Source organism: Anopheles nili, chromosome 2 (assembly GCF_943737925.1).
Source record: "Anopheles nili chromosome 2, idAnoNiliSN_F5_01, whole genome shotgun sequence".
NCBI classification, from domain to species: domain Eukaryota; kingdom Metazoa; phylum Arthropoda; class Insecta; order Diptera; family Culicidae; genus Anopheles; species Anopheles nili.
The window spans coordinates 25946190-25966688 of record NC_071291.1 but is presented as its reverse complement, the minus strand read 5'-3'; the positions used below and the strand labels follow the sequence as shown (position 1 = coordinate 25966688).

Below are 20499 nucleotides of genomic sequence, written 5' to 3'. Positions count from 1 at the left end.
TCGCAGCGCACAGGACATGTCGAACGCACAGTTGGACACTCACCGGCGACACAAAATTCCACTCAAAAAGAAACGCAAACTCCCGCTGAGGCGTTGGGGGTCAGACGACTTGAAGGACTCGAAGTGTTCGTGGGGGTGGGAAAGCTCGGGGTTTTTCCTCATCGATCCAGTTTTGGGAAAGCCGTCACCGTCCCCACGGAGCTTTTCGCCGGGAGTTTGATGGCAGTTTTCGGTTGCGTTGTAATTCGCGTCTGTTTGATTTTTTTTTCGGCTGTGCCAGACTTTAATTTATTCCCGACTCGGCTCCTGGCGGGTCCTTGCGTTACTGCATTGCCCCGGGCTCGGTGTTTCTGAAGAAGCTGGACAATTGGATGGCTGATGGTGGGTCGTCTCACGAATTCGGGATGTTCTTGTGATTGTGCGGTCGCATTCGAACGGATGTTTACTTTGCAGTTTCAATTAAAGTTTTAATAATGAATGTACCGTACCGCTCAGGTTCAATAGGGCCAGCGCTGTGGTTTCATTTCGTACGAACAATCTTGACCGTTTTATGTACATTTCTCTTGTTGTTTTTTTTTGGTACCATTCCTGACTCTAAGCGAAAAAGCTCTTGTTCGTATACAAAAGCATTAAACGATAATAATTCTTAACTTTTTTTACCAACTTATTTCGCACTACCCAGAGCGTGTTCGCTACACCTTCAAAGCCATCATTTTTAAAACTGAATCAAATTCAAATTCTACCCTTTTGCGTCAACGGTCTCGGATCCTCAGAATACAAGCATTCCGCAAACTTTTTGCCATGTCCAACACGTAGTAAACCTGCTAAAGTAACATCGACCTGCCATCTGGGCTTTCCAGCATCAGTTCTCATGCCACAGAACCTCGCCCCAAGCAGCATTTGGCGCAGGGCCAGACATTTTGCGAATTCTTCGGGTTCTTGCCCTTCGAGTTTGGGTGTGATTTTTACTACACTAGTCTATTCGCAGCCTGCATAAAGGGCTCCCAAGTGGATCTCGGCGAAATATCACCACCGCTCCAGCCACCCAGACCATGGTTGGGGCTGGGAATCGAATCTAATTTTCCTTCCTGCCAGATTTTCTCCGGGCGTTCTCCGGTAACGGGTTCGAGTGCCATCGAAAGAATTCGTCGGAATGCCGGTGGTATTTTTTTCCGTTTTGTTTTAAGCACGCTCCGGCGTTGCGTCGTGGAAAGATTGCTTTTTTTTCCCACGCCTCGTTCCAGGGAAGCTGGCTGTTCGATAACGTAGCACTTGCTTCGATTCCTTTTCGATGGTCGTTGCCGAGCGCGCGTAACTCACCGAAAGCGATTATATTACGATAATGGTAATAATAAAATCATATTGCTACGTGCCAGAATGTGGGTTGAAAAGAAGGCTCCAATGGAGTGAGAGAAAGAGAGAGCGAGAGAGAGAGAGAGTACGATGAAGGAGAATTGTTCGGGTGAGCCCTATTTTAAGGATCTCAAGGCGAGATGTGAAGGCGTTAAGTAGCTCCATCGGGCTGTTGAAGCACATGCCTGTGTTGAGGCTACAATGCGAACCTCACGTCTTCCAAAGAAGCACATCGTGCAACAGGTTGATCCGGTTTTAAGAGTAGCTTTTTTTCTGCATAAACATGCTCAACGTTTGTTGATATCCTATGATGCCGGAACACTTTAACTACTGCCAACATGGTGCCAAAACTAACCTCATCAAAACACGCGATGAATAGGCCATCGATTTGCGAAACAGGACGAAATCTCGCCCATTCTTCATCCCAACCATCGTGCGAACCGAATTGCAGCCGCTCTGCATCATCGACATCCCGGGATCGATTATCGGCTTCAAGGCAACGTGTACAACGTGTATCCACCGTAAGCTTTTTGCAATCCCAAACCCACCCGGAAGTGAGCCACTCTGCGTAGCGTTCCCGCTGAGGGAAGCGAAAAATAAACAGGCCTTTACTTTTCTTTTTCTTTCGGGCCCCATGCCGCCATTGTTCGATTTTTCGCAGCGTGACTTTCACCTCGCCACGTCGGCACACTCAGCGATAAATCCTGCGGAACGCAAGTAACCAAGCCACTTGCCGTCAGGCCGTGTTTTGCTACCCCCATTCGGCTACTCGCCTTGCGAATTGTGTTTCCCGCTTCGCTTGTTCGGGTGTATTCAAATCTTGATACCCGGTGGAGCGTAACGACGGCTTTGTGTGAACCTAATAGGGAAAACGAGTACGCTGGGAGGAACACTGTAATTGTTGCCGGTTTTCGTCATCGTGCTTTTAGGTTCGTTCGAGATTTTTTTTTCTCGTTTCCCGGAGGTTATTATTTTCTTTTCATTTTTGAGGACTTTTTTGTGTTGATGGCAGATTCTGTTCCAAAAGCCCGGTGCGCTTGATTGAGTTTTTTTATTTCGAACACCGCTAAGCATTATCCCGCAGGCTCTGTTCTCGTTTCGATTGTTTCAAGCCAGCTTGAATGAGCTTTATTTTTTTATATGTTTTACAAAACATCTTAGATACAATAACGTTTGGTTTCTTATCGCTAAGGTATGTAAGGGTACTGCTTACCAAAAATCCGCATTGGAAGTTGTTTGATAAGGCACAATAGTAAGGGTTCATTATAATCATCATTTGTACAACTATTTTTGTCCGTTTACGTCATTTCAAAATATTTTCCAACATTTTCCAAACAACAAATTTACGTCAATTAATAAGCATTTTGTATGCTTCATTTCTTTTGTAAGACTGTATATCGAACGGACAGCTTTCTACTACCATTTCACCCTGAGACAGCCTACAATTGTACGCAAAAACCTGCACCAACGCCCATTTCAAACAGACCTTTCAAATGTACTGCCAATGTACGAGTACGCTTCCCTCCATATATGATATATATCTTTATCGCATCATCCAAAGTAAGCCAACGGTGAACGTGTCACCGTCACCGTCGTACGCATAGCACCGTTGCCAATATAAATCCGACGCCTTTCCGTGCGTTTGTTACTCACAAAGCTCCCGAGTGACTTCCCAAACTAAGTCCCTCACACACTGTACAAGGACTGCCTAATTCCCTCGTAAATTCCGCCACTTTCCGGTGCGATCAATGCCAGAGACAATCATCATTCCACTTCTCCCCATGGGGGGATTGCGCCACGAGCGAACAAGCGACCAGGCGCCTCCATGCGGAACAATTGCTTGGTCCGTGCGTGCCGATTGCGTCGATACGGCCTATCAATGGCAAGCATTCTTCTCATCACAATCGCGTCAACTGATAATGGGCCACGCGCCGTCACGTGGTACCAGCGTTGGCCAGCTTGAGCTCATTTTTTTTTCGCTCGTCCGTTGTTCGGATTCGCATCATCCACGTAAGGCGCCTTTGCAAATGATGAACCATTTATTCCAGCCGGTCAGTGCCAGTGGCAGTGGTTCTCGCCGTGGGATCACCACGGGACACTCTGAAACCAGCTGGAGACCGGTGAAAGTGAATCCAGTGAAACGGAACGGTAAAACGGTAAAACGAATGATGAATACACACAGATAAGCCGTAATTACACGCCGCACAAACGCCGGGAAGCTTGTGGTGGAGCTCGAACACGTCGCATGATCCGTTCTAATCTAATTTAAATTAATCACAACCGCTATCCTGCGGCACAGTCAAGTAGCGCCGATACAATCAGGATGTCGCGATCCTTTCGCCTTCCCAAAACGCTCACCTTAAACGATTTGCATTCCAATGGGTAGCGCCCTTTTTCTTGTTTGTTCGCGCGATGCTTGCGACTCCAAACGATGGGGAACTTCCGTTTCCGTCGGACTTTGAACTCCGGAACGCCACAAAAGGTGTCCCGACGGTCCCTTTGCGCTACGCCAAACAAAAAAGAGAGAGAGAGAGAGAGAGAACAAAAAAGGACACCACGGAACGAAATGCCATTTCACCGACCTCCCCCAAGGAGGGTGGATTTTCGCGTCAAAAAACACGCTTCCACGCGTTCATTCCGACTCGGACGCGGATCCGCTCGTAGATGCCGACGAGGACGAGCTGCCTGACAAGGACGAACCCTCCGCGGGCAGATCCTTTTCGATGGCTGGTGCTGGTGGTGGTTTCGATTTCTTTCGCCGACCATTCGTCGAGGACTTTTCGTGGATGATCTCGAAGCTACCGGCGGTGTCTCCACCACCACCACGCCGTTTCCCACGCTGGTGTCCGGCGCTCGAACGAACCACTTCCGCCACCGGTTCCTCGCTTCGATCGCTTCCAATTGAGCCGCGGCGCTTCTTTCGCCCAACGGCACCATCCGCGTGGCGTGAAGACTTTCTGTGGAGGGAGAGGCACAACAACAACAACAGCAAAAAAAAATTACACCTTACTTTAACGATGTTAATGATGAAAGATGGCGGCACATGTGTGTGTGTGTGTGTGTGGGTGAGTGGGAGTACGCAAAGCGAAGGCGCAATCACGTTGCTGATAGGCTCAGGATATTGTGTTTGTCCGTCCGGGAGGCGTAGCAGCCGTTCCCGGGGAAGTTATAATGGAATAAAACTCCTCCGGAGCGGAAACATCACCTCCCTTTGAGCTGGTTTCATTCCGTGTGCTGCTCCAAACAGCGATCACTTTCGCGCCCGGTTTTCTGTAGATGAACCAGCGCCGTATGTTAGCGAGTCTCATTCCCACTTAATCTCCTTCCCCATTGGGGTCGTTTGGGAGGGGGGGGGGGTGAGAGAGAAAGTAGCGCGCGGAACGTTTGTTCGTTTGTGCTCATCCCACCCATCCCACCCACAGGTCGTTCGTTATGATTTTCCTCCCATTCCACGCTCGCTCGAGGATATGTGCCCCACCCGGCGGGAACGGGGTGAAACGACGGAACGGAGTGGAAGCTCGTGTACGAACGTTAATTCGCTGCGCCCCGACGAAAAACGGGAAAGCGCAGACTATTATGGCACCGTTACGGGATATCTTTCTCAATTAACATTAATCCAAAAATGCCGCCCGGTCGGTATCTTTTGTTATGCCGCTGGCAGTGGATGGGATTACACACGAGCGTGCGTGGGGAGGGAACGAGCGAGGGCGAGACAAACGTAAGCGAAAGCCAGATACGAGTCCTTTTTGCCCTCCCGGGTCGAGACGCACCACTTGGGTGGATTGATTGCGCTCGATAAGATCAGAGTTTTGTTACAAAACAACGAACGAGAATAAAAAAGGCAATCCATTCCCCGGATGGATGGGCTGGGATCGATAAACCGGGACGAGTGGGGGGATATGACCTTCTGTGAGCTATTTAAAGCCGCTTCGTTCACGATTCATCATCGAATGGAGGTTTTTTTGTTGTTGTAAGTGAATTGAAAAGAACCTCTCGGAATAACTTCCGAGTGATACAGTAAGCTATAGTGAGACAGCTCATCCCGTTCTCACTATAGTGAGTGAGCACTCACCACACCGAAAGCTCTCTCGCTATAGTGAGCGATATAAACGGGAATGGATAATTGTGAAGTTGATTAGGATTTCATAGCAAAAACTAAGACTCCTCAAGGGCCAACAGGACAGAACCATTTACCTTTCCTTCTGGTCCGCGCAAGGACGTCCCGGTCGCTCGCCACCATCGTCCTCGCCATCGGTGTCCTCGCCCGGAACCCGCTCGACCTCGTCCGGCTTTGCCGTCCTGCGAAGACGCCGCTGCTCGGCCGTGGTCTGGCTGCTGGCCGTCGAGTAGCCGGTGTCCTTGCGGGACGAAGACGACCTGCGTAAGCAACAAGGAGCAAAAACGGCGAAGACAAACCATTGCCGAGTCAGATGCGCTGTCGGAATGCTGATGCGCGAAGCGAGCGAGAGATTTAGGCCACGAGTGTGCTAAATACACTCGAAGTGCGCAACAGTGGCACACCATCAAGGTGATTAATGGTGCGTAATTAATCGTGGCTTCCGGTGTGTGTACGTGTGTGTGTGGGTGTGTGTGTGTAACAGCGAGAGCCATCCTGACGCGGATTAGTCTCGCTTTGTTTTCGTTGAATTGCCCCACGGGGTGCTTACCGGGTTTTCCGGGCGTGCTTCGAACGTCGAGTGTCCTGCTCCGGTTCGTCTTCCTCGATATCGGCCACTTTCCTGTGGAAAAGGACGAGCAAGGTCGCAAGGAAATGTAAGTTTGCTAAATCGAACAGCACAGAATCACCCCCCCGATGAGCAGATCACGCTTATGGGTTTATTTGTATGTTTCTTTCATTTCTGTTGTTTTTTTTTCTCCTATCACAGCTTGCCCAACTTTCCCGCGAGTCCTTGAGCATCCGGAGCGACTCCTGGCGGTGGAATTTCACGAAGCGTAACGCTCACTGGCCCGTGATTTCGCCAGCCTGCCAGCTGCTTCGGACAGCACTCCGTCCGCATTTCCCAGCGGTAAAGCTTCTTGGTGCTGATGAAGAGGAAAACTTTTCGAAATAAAAGCCCACCCACACGCGCCGGCCCACTAAAACGCCTCCACACCTCTCATCGCATGGGGTGGTCGTTTCTCTCTCTCTCTCTCTCTCTCTGTTGGTTCCGGAATCTAGCAGCACTTCACCTGCAGAGTGGATGAAGTAACCCACTCCAACGCAATGGTGCATGCGAGCTGCATTAAAAGCGCATTCCGCTCGATGGGTGCACTGGAAAACGAGTTGGCCCATAAACCCATCGCCCACGAGCGTCCTGGCAGCCGAAGTTGCCTTATCTCACAGGAGCTTGAAGGACGCAGCTGCGCCCTGCAGCGAGTGAATCGAACACCCGGCCAAGTTGGGTTGCCACCGGATGGAAGGTGGAATTTTAAGTAACGCTCTCGTTTGCTTCGAGAACTTAAAGCCAGGACTCCGGACGATGGAATCGAAGGATAACAGCCCTTCAATGCTGCCGAACGAACCACTATTTGCAATTACTTAGCGTTCGGTGTGTAAAACCATCGCGCGCGTTCGTTAATCGAAACCATACGCCGTAAGCCACCCGAATGTGAAAATTAAACGCCGTTCATTGCCCCGGTATGTGAAAGGAAGAAACAGAAGGTCCTGTGGGCCACGGGGAATGGTTCAATTTTCTAAACCAACGCATGTATCCGTTCGCTAACGCCTGCTCACGTCCCCGGTGAATCCGAAGCACGCGTTCTCGAGCACCAAATCGAATCATAGGGTTACTTCCGCTATCCGTGCCGCCATTAGCATATCCTGCCGGTTGGCGGCACGCTCGTCGAGCACCGATTTGGGTGCTTCATAATCCTTTCGTGGTGAAATGGCGTCGACAAAACCGGTCGCCCAACCGGAAGCCAAGCACGACACTCGCAGCGAGCTTTCTCGGAAAGCCCTTGGCCTACTTTGGGGCGCACGATTTGGGGACGGGAAAAGCGTGGAACCGTGGAAACCCACCCGACGGGATGATTAATGTTTGTTCCTCCTCCGAGCGGTTTCGTGGGGTGCGAGGGTGCGTTTATTTTCTTTTTTTTTGGGGTCCTCGGGTGAATAGAGAATTTACCGCGTGACCGCGTGTATCTCGACAAGGGTTAACGAATTTGGAGGGACGCGAACCGATGGCGTGTAATTAGTGATTGCCGCCCGGATAGCGATCGTGGAAGCGGAATACATTTATACTCGCTGGTTAAGCGATTGTTCCGCCTGTCGAAGGCGTGCCCGGTCGTAGGCCAAAGCATCACAGAATACCAATGTTATGTCAGCGGAAGGAACGCATTTTTCAACCACGTTTCCTTTCCGGAACGAGTCTGAGATAAATACACCATTTCGTTCGACGAGAAGTACAACTATTATCTGCGTTCGAGAAATGGTTGCTTCTAGGATTGGAGCGGTTTTGCATGAATTACTCGCGGTAATGAAATAATTTAATATGCATTCTCGGCCACCCAGTTCCTTAATTAGTCTATCTCATTATTGGCGCTTGCTCATTTCCCTCGAACGCTCGATTTTCCTTCTCGCAATCGTCACTGCGAGAGCAACTGCTGCCTTACCTTCTGCTAATTTTCCGCTGTTTTTGGTGCCGCGCCGCATGCTGTTCTGCTTTGGCTCTTGCCTTTAGACGTCGCTTCGTGGCGGCGGCTTTCCGATTTTCCGAATTCACCACGTACAGCCGGTAAAGCTGCAGCAGAATCACGAGCGTGTTCTTACCTGCCACGGGATGGAAGCGGTTAAAGAGAAAAAAGATCAATAACCTCAGTTGCTAGGGCTTGAGATTGACGCTTCACTCCTTACAGGTGAAGAAGATGTTCATGTACGTGATGATCTTGTAATGCACGATGATGAGCAACCGGAACGTGAGGAATGGCGCGTCCTGTAGCAGAATGTTAAGCGCAATGCCCCATACATCGATGTTGCAGCACGCCACGTTGCAGCAGTTCGCATCCTCGCTGGCGTCCTTTGTTTGGCTGCCACCACCACGTGGCTTGCGGGCCCTCGTTGCCGACAGGACGATCGTGAATTGGAGCAACGACCACGACCAGATGCTTAGTGTCAGCAACACCAGCACCGGTTCGTTCGCGATCTTTGCGTCTTTGAACGAGTCGAAAAACTCGATAATGTCCGCTGCGGTACCAATGTACACGAGTAGCAGTTGGCTGAGTTGATCTCGCGTAAGATCACCTTTCGGCAGCATCCAGCGGCCGATGATGAGCACCAGCATGAGGAACTGCTCGATCAACGTCACCCACATCTCCGCCGTTAGCTGGATGTCTGGCAGCTGAATCTTGACGCCCAGCATCTTGTTCAGGTCCTTCAGGTCCTTGCCGACGGTGGCGGCAAGGTTGATCGTTTCGTTCAACATCTGATCCTGATAGCGCGTGCGCTTGTCCAGTTTGTCCAGCTCCAGCAGCCAGATTGCCGGGACGATACTCGACAGGTACAAGAACACAGACGGACAGAACCTGGACCGCGGGAGAAAGTGCGAAAAAAATGTAAATTTCACTTTCATTCGCAACGAGAATCCCCCGACACGCTACCTTGGGCGAGAAAGAAAAACCACCCACCAGAATGGACCCCCAGTAATGGAGCAAACACGCCCTTATTCCTAATGCATCTGAATGGTGCTTGGCAGCCACGTGACGGGAAAAAAATGGGAACGAAAATGGCCCTAAGTAAACAAAACTGCAGCTGCCCGAGTTCCTAACAACATTCCCATTAAACCACCGCCTACTGTGTAGTGGGAAAGCGCAAAACTTTTTCAAACCTCTTTTCCCGACCCTGGCCACCGCTCCGGGCGTGCTTTTGAGGCCTGGTTGCTTACGTAAGCGGAAAATAAAGCATCGTTTCAGATTAAATTTAATGCAAATTTATGTTGCCCCTCGACAGGAATCTCGGACGGTTTCCTTTTTTGTGGACATTCTTAGAAAATGGGATTGCTTCGGTTCGCGTTTTAGGTTTCGTTTTTTTTTCTGTCTCCCTACTCCATCACCAGGTGCGAAATTCCAAACCATTCCGGGAGAAAAATGAAATTGTATTTGCTCGAAATCGCCCCAGTTACAGTGATTGCATAATTCGGTAAATCCTCGTTAGTACTGCTGGTTATTTTTTCGCACGTGTTCATAATTCCGAATACAACGAGTCATTCGTTTTCCTCTCGTGTTTTTGAATACATATATAGACTTTGCGTAACAAAAATAGCACCGCTTTTTGTCACCGATCCCGTCCCCATACACACCGATCCGTTGAAAAGCTTCTGAAACACGCTCCAATTGCGCTTTAAATTCGATTCCTTCCCATTTGCGACACTTCAGCTTCAAGCTCACTTTCCATTCCATAGCCACGCATGAGTGCGTCTCCCATTTCTCGATAAAACCGGTAACTTTTCTTGACGTGGCTTCGTCGCACATCTACCACAGCCTCACAACCGCACGTTTTACGAACACCCCACAGCGACGTCACCGGTGACCGAAAAAAGATCCCATCTTGAATGAACCAACAAACAAAGGCGGATCTGTAGCGAGACCACACATCCTCTCTCGCATGGGCAACGAGCTTGTACGGAATAAAATCACTTTGCCTACGAACGTGGTGGAACCGACCGACGAGGGGAAAACGAAGGGTGCCACAGGATGTGGTCGGTTGGCTCGAGAATGGGCACGGAGCAGGAAATTAGATTTTACGGTCGCTTTTCTCCACAAACCTCGCCTCGCAATGTGGGTGGGATGGTTGGTGCTTGTCTTACCATCGCCATTCCTGGTTCTTCTTGATCGCCAGCGTGAAAATGCCCTCGATGCAGAGCACACCGATGGGGGCGCACAGGCTCCAGTAGACGGGGTCCTTCTTGTTCTGGGTCACCTGCCAGATCGCGATGAAGCCGTGGGCGGCGAACAGGATCCGCGTCAGGATGGCTTTGAACGTGGCCAGCAGCTTCGCCATGGGGAATGTGTGCTTTATGCCGCCGTTCGGGGTGTTTTCGAACAGATTCCACGGTTCACCGAGCCCGAGATGCCATCAAATGGAGTCCAATTTCAGCAAACGATCGTGTCCAACTGACTGCCTTCGAAGGGCGAACGGCCTGCACGGTAGACTACGCACTGGAGCTTTATGGGGCGATTTTTCACCGCTGCAATGGTCCAGGCCGCGTTTCGCCGTGAACGGAAACATGACCAATCAAATCAATGGCCCTACCATTCGAATTGTAATCGACACCACAATGACTGGGACAATCTTGCCGTGAGTTGCGGGATCGCCTGTTTGGGTGTACGTTTCGATGTCGTTCGCGTCGCATATTGACTATTTTACAGTCTACCCTTGTTGTAAGGAAGAGAAGGAGTTCTGCTTTGTGTTGCTTTTCTCAAGGCTGCCGCAAGCTCGAAAATCACGACTTTCACTGGGTTGAAAGAAATTCTTGGTGCAGAAAGCAATCAAAAATTGCTGCTACAAATGTGGTGGCGTTTGAATTTAGTCCTATGATCAATGCGAAAGCTTTAAATGTTTAAAAATGAAATCGATAGCCCTCTTCAAGGGCGAGATCCAACCAAATAAGCAAAAAAAAAACATAATATCAAATAATGAACTATGATTTTGGTTCAATATGCTTGTTGTAAAAGTATGAACTCAAAATGCTGGTTTATGTTAAAGTTTGCAGAACGCAGTAGCTGGATTGTTCAGAGAGCTCCAAATGAGACATTAAAAGATGTAACTTCAAGCGTTATTGAAAAACTAAATCGAGAAAAGCTGTAAACAAATGATTAAAACAAAGTGAGTAATATTCATTGGCATAATAAATCACAATTGATAAGTACAGTTTACTTTATTCAAATTATGTGGCATGGTAGGTCTATTAAGCGTTTTTAAGCGTTTTCTCATATCTCACTCTCACACTCGTATGTGAGAAAATTTTCTCATGCGATGAGAACTTTTGCTGTTGCTACTCAGGAAGCCGATCAGCCGGCCAATATTGACGGAATTTGCATTTGTTTCTGTTTTTCCAAAGCTTTTACTGTTTGATTTGATCAACTGAAATTATAGAAAGTATTTATTCAAGTGAAAACCATATAACTTTTGAAAATTGAATTGAATCCATGAACATAATCAGCACATGGTACATGATAGCACGTGGTACATGAACTGTTGACACAATCATACCAACAGCTTTTAAGAATTTATTGAGGATTTTTGTTGTTGTTTCAATCAAAATTTCATCAAACTTGATTTTTATTGCAATTTATTTTTAGACATCGGTGGAAAAACGGCTGTAGCTTTGACATTACTCAAATTGAATGTAAAAAACAAAAACAGCAACAGTTCCAGTGCTGACGTTGGTAATGTCAAAAGATGTATACGCGCGATTGTTTTGGTCGGTATTTGCAAAGGGAAGAATTTTTGCATTATTTTAATTACACACGGGTTTAAATCTCTTTTATTGATAGATTTTCTCGACGAGTGAAAGGAAAATCAAAGCAATATAACGCTTTACAGTGATAATTCTACGTAATCCTCATAGGAGGAGGATTCGTTACATGCTCCTCAAACAAAGGAACAACTTGTTTACAAAACATAGAATCAAATTTTAATTAATTTATCTCGAAATAGTGTAATTTGCAAAAGCCAAGAAGTGTATTATCTGTTGCCGTTTTAATTGTAGAAGAGATTTATCCAATTTAATTAATCATTTCGGTGCACTAAAAGCAAAACTCCTCCAGAAGTGGCCGTTGTGCAATTTTGTAGACGTAGATAGCAAAAAAAGAAAATCACTTTCGCCGGAGGCCAAAATGATTAGCATGTTCCTGTGCACCGCCTTGTAATGCTAGTTTACACGCACCCAACCGGAATGCTATAGTTCTAATGGAAATAAACGTATTGAAGCAAAAAATGGACATCAAGTAAGGCTACTCCTGTAGGAATAATAATGGAGTTCAAGCACGCCAGCTGGATCGTGCTTAGCGTCGCTGTGTCCATCAATCTGATCGGATTGTTCTGGTTCATAGCGATGGTTATCGGTTTGGTGATGTTTTTACTCGGGTACGTTTTGTGAGGTAGCTGTAATGTCGAAGAATTTGTTAATTTTACATATTTCATCCATTCGCAGATTTGTGACCGTCCTGTACTTACAACATAACGATGTGGACAAATTTCTGAACAGTGGGGTGGTCGAGAATCCTCTAGAAGAGCCCAAATCGCTCGGCTTAAGCATTGGTATGTTGCAGCAGCACGGACAATGGCATGCGTTGCGTTGCCTGCTCTCTTATTTAGATCTAGCTCTTCCTTCCTTTGATTGTGAATTGGCTTTCCATGTGACTCATTGTTTTGTTTCGGTTTGCTTTCTTTGTGTTACTTATTGTTTATTGTTCCACATGTTTTGCATCTGTTCGTTCGTTTTTCCAATTGGATCATTTTATGGATTTTCGTGCGTTTGTATGGTTTACTTTCTCGGTTCTTTTCATCATGTTTGGTTTAACCACTAAAGCCATTCTGTTGCTTGGTTGTTGTGTTCGCTTGCAGTATTCTGTCGCCTCATCCAAAAACCCCATTCTTCTCTCTTTCTCTCTTTCCCACAAACACATGAACGCATTCGCTCGACACGATTATCGATTATAAATCAAAAATGAATTAAACTGCACTTGTGCACCCTTCATGCAAAAAAAAAATTATCCCTACTTATCGACTGACTTCGTTCGGATACGATCTGTTACTTATGGCACGTTAACCCGCCAAACGTGACCGGTGTGCTAAACCAACAACAACAACGAAAACGCTATGCCCTTTCCATAATCACACCAAACCAAATGCCCGTATAGTTTGTGATCCTAAGCCCGGTAATTTGCTGCTCATTTCGCCCAACATCAAAGTTCAAACCGAATCAAACCGAAACGCGAAAGCCCAGCACCATTCCGGCGCGGGCGACTCGTCCGGGACCGGTGGCCACGGTAGCCGTAGGCGTAACCTACTCGATGCCGGAATCGAGCTGCTGTTCAAGAAGCGCCACGAACCGCGGAATGCCACCGGTGAGCCGCAGGCGAAGCCAAACGCAATCACGGACCAACTAATGCACCGTGGCCATTTGCACTTCCACCAACGGGACCATCATACCATTCTAGATAACAGCCCGGAAGCCACGATGCCTGCGCCGAATCGGCATCCATCGCCCGGTGAGGAACGCAGCCGCTGGAGACCCTTTGAGAGCATTAAGATACACACGGACAAGCGCGCCGGGAGTGTGCTGCACGATCCCGAGAAGCATCGCAAGAAAGATGGTAACACAAAAACAAGGTTTAATCAATCCTTATGCGACGTTTCAGGCGCACGCTGCCCAACGGCAGTTCATTCACGCTTTATCATTGTTCGTTAGTTTTAGGAGGTGTAGGTATTTTAGATCTCGTGTCTGGCCCTTCTGTCGCTTTTGATTGTGAAAGCGCTAGCGCTCGTGGTTTAGAGCGGGGCTCGATTAGGTTAGACCGTTAGATGGGTGCTAGTCAAGTAGTGTTACCAGCGTGTAATCACCTTGTTTGTGTGAAGGAACTCATAGCGTTGCCATGAGACAAAAGCTCTCGTGCTAAGGGAAATGGGATTCTTAATGATGCTCTTGTTCGCCTTTTTCCTAGTGGGGAACGTGTCGATCGGTGAGGAAGTATCCGTCAATTCGATCCCACCCGCTGCGACGACGTTTAAATCGTACCTCTCAAATTCGGAAGTATTGCTGCATCGCCACGACACGCCACCCGGTTCACCGAAGAAGAAGAAAATCCTGAGCGGTAACAAACCGATCGACAAGCTCATTCACACCATCATCGACTACGTGGTGCGAGACTTCATCGATTCGTGGTACACACTCGTGTCGGACGACCGGGAATTTTCGGACTACAACATCCGCAACAGCATTGAATCGCTCGTCCTGCAGATCTGTCAGCGTGTTCGCTCCGTCGACCTGCTGCCCCTGATGACGACCAGGCTAATCGACGACCTGGCAAAGCATACGCGCTTCTACCGGCTCGCCACGCAGGAGGTGGCCAACAGTGCGTCGAACAGCAAGAAACCGACCAGTACGGAACAAAAGCGCCTTAAGATCCATGAAAAGCTGTCCCCGCAGCGACGGAACCTCAAGGTGGAAGGACACCGACGGAACAAGAGTGAAACCGATCTCACCTGGCAGCTGGGAAACGCCGCGCTGCAGAAAAACGTGGCCAATTCGCGCTTCTACAACGTGCCGGTGGATGAGCAGTCTGCCGTCGACCCGGAATCGATGCTGCTGAGTTCGTTTTTCGGGTTCTGCGATGAGTTCCAGAACGAATGCACCGATGCGGAGGCTTTGGATGATTACTTCTTGCAAGTCTCGGAAACGGTGCTGTACTTCGTGCTTCCGGAGGAGGACTTTAAGTGTATCGCGCTGCGCACGCTGCTGTGCAACCTGTTCGCCAACAACCTGCTGAAGCCGATGTTTAACACGCTGGCCGATCCGGACTTTATCAATCTGCAGATCGCGAAGCAGTTCACCAAAGATCCACCTGCGGGAGAGTTCCTGCTGAAGATGATCCGTCAGTCGACGGATCTGTCGGAATTGCGCGCCTGTCGGCAGCTCATCACCAAAGAGATGGACGCGAAGTACAAGGACAGCAACTGCAGTGCCGAACTGGCCAGCCTAAAGTATACGCAGAAGCTGATCGATTTGCGGATCAGTCATTTGCAGAACAACAAGAATGGTATGTTCGTGGTTGCAGGGTTGAGATATGTTCCTCTATTTCGATTGACTGCTTTTGGCATTTTGTTGTCGCAGACTTTGGCAAAACGGAACGTGAAAAAGTGTCCACGAATCTTCCGCAACTCAGCCTCGATGATATTCTGCGTAAAGAGCTGGCCGTGTTCTACTACCTGGACTACCTTAGTGTGCTAAACCTACAAAAGTATGTGATATTTTATCTCACCGCTCAGGGTAAGTTTGACGAAGCTTTCCACATTGCACAATATCGACCGTGGTTATGTTGCCTTTGCCCTTTCGCCTTTAGAATGGAAAATTTCCACCAGCCAAAGTTACTCAGAGATGCTGGTGAACAAATCAAAGCTTAGCCGAGAAGAAACACTCCAGAGCATTCGTGAGAAGGCGAGCCATCTGTATCATGAGGTAGAGGATCGTGAGACGACGCGGTGATCAGACAAGACAAAACGCTCTTATATCTCTTTCGGCTTTCATTGCAGTATTTGCAACCGAGCTCGCCAAACTACCTGAACATCGATTCGGGACTGATCGAGGCGCTCAACTTCCGGCTGAACGATCCGTCCATCCAGCCGGAGAACACCTGGTTCGATTCGATCTGCAAGTACATCTACGAAAAGCAGAAAAACGAAGAGGTGTTCCTGAACAATTTCTACCAAAGCGTGGCCTACAAGCAGCTGCTGCGCGAGCTCGACTTTCACAGTGCGCACGATCAGGACATGCCGTCGCTCGATCACCTCACCGTGTCCGGCGGGTTGCTGCAGAGTGACAGTGCCAGTGACACGTACAGCGGGGACATTCGGTTCGAAGAAACCGACGACGACGAGGACGCTGCAGGTTTGGCAACGTCGGCTCCGGCCTCTTCAACTACAGCACCGTCTCAGGCATCGATCGCGGTGTTGGACATCAAGGAAGAGCACGACGTGCGAACTAGTAGTGGCGCTGTCGCGAAGAAACCCTCACCATCGAGCCTGTTTCCGGTGACCATCAAGCACGCGCGATCACACAGCGACTGCACGGGCATGTTTGCGGCGATCAACGATCTCAACATCGAGCAGCTACGCCAATCGTCCGACTGTTCCAGCAACGACTCAGGCAACGAAGCTCCCACCGCTCGACGAAACGTCCCTGCTGTACCGCAGGCGGCAGACGTCGTTCATCGCTTCCAGGAAGATTCCAGCCAATTGCATCAAAATCACCACAATCACCATCAGCACCACCATCATCATCAGCATCATCAGTATCGACATAAACTGTCCGCTCGCATCATCAACACGGCCATTCACTGCGAGGGCCACTACGCGGTGTACGCGATCCAGGTGCACGTGATCGAGGACAACCACCACAAAAGCTGGCACATTTACCGGCGGTACTCGAAGTTTCTCGAGCTGAAAAAGCTGCTCGTAAAGCGGTTTCCCGCCCTCGATCGTGTGCCATTTCCGGCGAAGAAAGCCTTCCAAAACACGCAGCGGGCGGTGCTGGAGCATCGGATGGAGATACTGAACCGCTTCCTGGCGGAGATCTGCGCCAAGGCGGAACTGTCCGACGAGATGATGGCGATCATTCGGAACTTTCTCGAACCGGACACGGACGATCGGAAGATGCACGGAGGGCCTGTTGTGAAGACGGTACGATGCACTCAGTGCACGGGGGATTTTGATGTTCCGGAGTTACTCATTTTTGTCGTTTTCTTTCCAGATCGAGAGTTTAAAGTCGGGCATGAGCAAGATACGCAACATGCCCGATACGCTCGTCGGCGGGATATCGAGGATGTTCGTGGGCAAGAGTTCTCTCAAGGAGCGCAGCTTCTACGACATCCAGGACATTCCGACGCTCGAGCTGAAGCAATCCGAGTACCCGGCTCTGGCATCGGCGTTGAATCTGCTGGATGAGGTGTTCGATCTGCAGAATAAATCCCAGTGGCTGCGGCGTGGGTTGATCAACCGGCTGCTGGGCGCACCATGGGTAAGCCACGCGACCAACAAACGCATCATGCAAACCGCCAGCAGCCTCCTGTCCACGGACAAAGTCGAGCTGATCCTCTCGTCGATACTGTGAGTATTCGCGGGCCGGCCATCCTGTTTCGGACCACAATCTAGCTGACCATTGCTTTGCAGAAACAACTTGTGGCCGGATGGGGAACGGTTCAACCCGACGACGCCATTGCGCGAGGACAGCACGCGCCTGCGAACGAAGCTCGCCGCCAAGATATCGCTTTTCGCGCTGCTCTCAGATGACCTAAAGCACGTGGTCGGTTCGGTGACGTGCAACAGCGGGCTGCTGAACTTTTTCCAGATGCTCCAGAACAAGAAACTGAACACGCGCCTGCTGCTGATCCTGTTCAACCGGCTGCTGATGGTGATCCTGCAGACGGAAAACATTACGAAACACACGCAACTCGACAGTATGGCCACTTCCGCGAACAGTGGCACCGATGAAGGGATACGCATCGGCGTCCCGACATCGGCGGCTTCCGGGGGCAGTAGTGCCGGTGGGTCCCGGAAAGCTTCCAGATTTCTCTAGACGGGTTGGGGAAACCATTCCGACGGCAGTATAACGAAAGCGATTTTTAACGAAACTGTATTCAATGAGATGCTACATTAGTTTAAGTGCGCCATTCCAGTAACGTTCGGTTTTTTTATGTTTTGGGTTTTTTTTAGACAAAGAAGCTTTGTTTTTACGCTTTAGGTTTACATCCTGCAGATACTTGCATTCATTTGACCATGCATTTTAGCCACTGCATGTTGGCGTGGTTTTTGGCGTGCGTGGTTTAGAGCAATGATCAAGCGCTTTGTATATGTTGGGCTTGTTTTATACAGCCCGGTAATTTGTGCCGTTCCGAACAATTGTTTTAACTAGGTTAAGGTTTTAATTGTCACCGTTTAGCTAGCATAACCATGTAAACACATATCCCAGGTGCTTAAATGTGAGTGTACATTTAGCTTATTTTTAAATTGTTGGACATTAATATACTCTTTTTGTTTTGTGTTACGAGCTGCACACCGCTTGCTGGCCATGATGCCGGGTGTTTCTGGAAGCGCTCATGTCTACCGTAATCGTGATATGGCAAACATTGTACTGTACGTATTGCTTTGGCTGTCGAAGATTTGTTACGGGGCTGGGTTGTCCATCGCGTTATGGAAGAAATAAAAGAAAAAAGCAAACCACAACCTCGGTGTGCGTGCAGATGCAATGAGACCCAAACTCGAACATTCCAAAGTTTCCAAAGGACCACATCGCGCCAGTGTCGCGCGGCAAACGAGAATAAAGAATCGAGCAACAATGGTTTTTGTTATTTTAAATTATTGTTTTTTACTCTGTTTTATTTAATCATAAAAGATTTTTGTTTCTGCGTCGCCTACCCGCTGCTGCTCTGCTGTCTTCCGGCGTTATCCCTTTTCCTTATCCTTTTTACACACTTCTACTGCGCGCTTGCTTTCCACGCTTGACGTTCTACTCATCCGAACCGACACGCAAGTGACCGCGGTGGCTGCTACTAACACGTTTTCACATGCACTAAACTTAGCTTGCTTTAAATTATGCTCCCCTCCTCACACACTTGCCAACCGGGACAAAAACAGTGAGGGGGCGCGCTAATGCTGCCGGTTCCGCTGCCCAACAGCTGGGTGGTCTGTTTGCGGTTTCTTTTTTTGTTTTTGCGGCGTCCTGTTGTTTGTTTTTCATTTGCACCACCCTGGAGCACGTGCTCGAGAGGCGCATTTTCTATTGATTTCAATAACTTATCGTAGTGTCGTGTTCGCGCACGGTGCTCTATCGCGCTACCCTCTTCCTAACGTTTGTTTGCTTTGTATCTTTCTGTTTAAGTAAGCTTTTCTCTCTCTCTCTCGCTATATCGCTCTATTCCACTCATTCTCTCTTTTCTCTCCCATGACCGGCCCTTAACTCTTACGAAACTAGACATCTTTTACGGTTGCTGCAAATTTATCATTCCGCACGGTTCGTTTCGGGTTTGCTCTTTCTCCTAGAGAAAGCGAAAACTACCCCGGACGCGGCACGTTGCATTGGAAATGGGCTGCGAAACCATCCACAGCATCCAAACACTAACGATCAACCACCCCCGCGGATCGCGAAACGAACCCCCTCGACGGTAGTAATGTAATGATCGATTTGCTTTCCACTAAAACAAAAAACATACGTAAAATTAAACGTAACCGTCCGCAAACCGGCGCAAAACGCAGAAGAAAGGTGGGCCAAAAATGAACGGGAAAACTAATTTTCCACCTACAGGATTCGCCGTTTCGTCGGCCAAAGAAGCGTATAGCTCTTGTTTGTTCCACTACCCACCGACGCTAAGACGATCCTTGGCTCGGTGTCCTTCGGCGATCCTTGGCGATCGGATCCCACGTCAACCTCTGGTCCACCCCCGTGCGTCGACTGGCCGTCCCTTAGCCCCCATACACCCTTTTTTTGTCCTACGTTTTAAATGCATCTTATTCTAAAGGGCACCGAGAGCGCAAACACACACACGCACATCGCCGCCTCCGCCGTCGTCTCCTAACGGTCCCTTTTCTTTAGGCGGGGGCGGCGGCCACCCTTTTCTTTTTGTACAAGTACGCAACAGGATACAGGAGCACACACACTTCAAGTGATAGTACAGATATCTGGGAGTTATATTCATACGTATGTCAGCATGCGTGTGTGTGTGTCTATTTATGTATATATTTATAGCTACGTTTGCTTCTATTTACAGTTACTGAAATGTGGTCGTGTGTGTTGGGCGCGTATGTGTGTGTCCCTCTCTCTTCCAGGAAGCTTGATGGAGCAGCCGTCGAAAGAACTACATTCGATAGTCTGTTAACAGGATCGTTCACAGCACACATCCAACCTCACACACACACACACCCACACGCGATTCATATCCTTGTCGGCCCTTCCGACAACCGCACTTGTAATGGGGAACACACACTGTACAATGCGCGGCTCTACAAGGTTTCATGCGAAAAAAAAAAAGAAAAACAATATAGAGGCAAGGAAAAGCGAAAACCCGCCGCCTGCAACTTAACCGACTAAAATCACCGAGAGATCCTTTAACTAGCGCGTCTCGAAGCAAGGATTCAAACGCCCACAGCCACACAACAAGGAAGTGTGGGTGTGTTTGTTGGAGAACATCCGTGTGTGTGAGAAAGTGCGGCTCCACAAGCAACGGTTTCAAACTGTTTCTCCAACCGCTGGGGGAGTTGGGGAACCGCACCGTCCGCCTGAGCCAGGATTCATCCGTGCATATCTCTCCACTCGTCCTTGGACGTCCTGCCCAACGGTGTTCACCACCGTGTTTGCTCATTTGCCCCTCTGGACAGCAGCGGAACGAGAAAAACGCGAAAAGAAAGCAAGTACCCTAAGGCAAATCCACCCTAAC

The 20499-nt window shown here is 48.9% G+C and overlaps 2 protein-coding genes across 2 annotated transcripts; one reads left to right on the top strand and one right to left on the bottom strand.

Annotated features, from left to right (window-relative positions):
• Nucleotides 1-3985: 3985 nt before the first annotated feature.
• On the bottom strand, nt 3986-10348 carry LOC128720411 (transmembrane protein 26). Its single transcript, XM_053814083.1, has 6 exons — nt 10155-10348; nt 8207-8874; nt 7966-8122; nt 6021-6092; nt 5548-5730; nt 3986-4310 (listed from the first exon to the last, which is right to left on the bottom strand). The coding sequence occupies exons 1-6, from the start codon at nt 10346-10348 to the stop codon at nt 3986-3988; spliced, it is 1599 nt and encodes a 532-aa protein (XP_053670058.1).
• Nucleotides 10349-12302: 1954 nt separating this feature from the next.
• LOC128722150 (sorting nexin-13-like) lies at nt 12303-18511 on the top strand. Its single transcript, XM_053815989.1, has 9 exons — nt 12303-12436; nt 12504-12610; nt 13213-13668; nt 14017-15111; nt 15186-15341; nt 15415-15530; nt 15605-16750; nt 16821-17176; nt 17240-18511. The coding sequence occupies exons 1-9, from the start codon at nt 12324-12326 to the stop codon at nt 17643-17645; spliced, it is 3951 nt and encodes a 1316-aa protein (XP_053671964.1). The 5' UTR covers nt 12303-12323; the 3' UTR covers nt 17646-18511.
• The last annotated feature ends 1988 nt before the right edge of the window (nt 18512-20499 follow it).

What these genes read in the sequence shown, in the direction of transcription:
- LOC128720411 (XM_053814083.1), bottom strand. Translation starts at nt 10,348, where the DNA reads ATGGCGAAGCTGCTGGCCACGTTCAAAGCCATCCTGACGCGGATCCTG. An exon ending in CAGCGGAAAATTAGCAGAAG is followed by an intron (nt 6,093 to 7,965) that starts GTAAGGCAGCAG and finishes CCTTTTCCACAG; the next exon opens with GAAAGTGGCCGATATCGAGG. An exon ending in AAGCACGCCCGGAAAACCCG is followed by an intron (nt 5,731 to 6,020) that starts GTAAGCACCCCG and finishes TTGCTTACGCAG; the next exon opens with GTCGTCTTCGTCCCGCAAGG.
- LOC128722150 (XM_053815989.1), top strand. Translation starts at nt 12,324, where the DNA reads ATGGAGTTCAAGCACGCCAGCTGGATCGTGCTTAGCGTCGCTGTGTCC. An exon ending in GAAGCATCGCAAGAAAGATG is followed by an intron (nt 13,669 to 14,016) that starts GTAACACAAAAA and finishes CCTTTTTCCTAG; the next exon opens with TGGGGAACGTGTCGATCGGT. An exon ending in GAGGGCCTGTTGTGAAGACG is followed by an intron (nt 16,751 to 16,820) that starts GTACGATGCACT and finishes TTTTCTTTCCAG; the next exon opens with ATCGAGAGTTTAAAGTCGGG.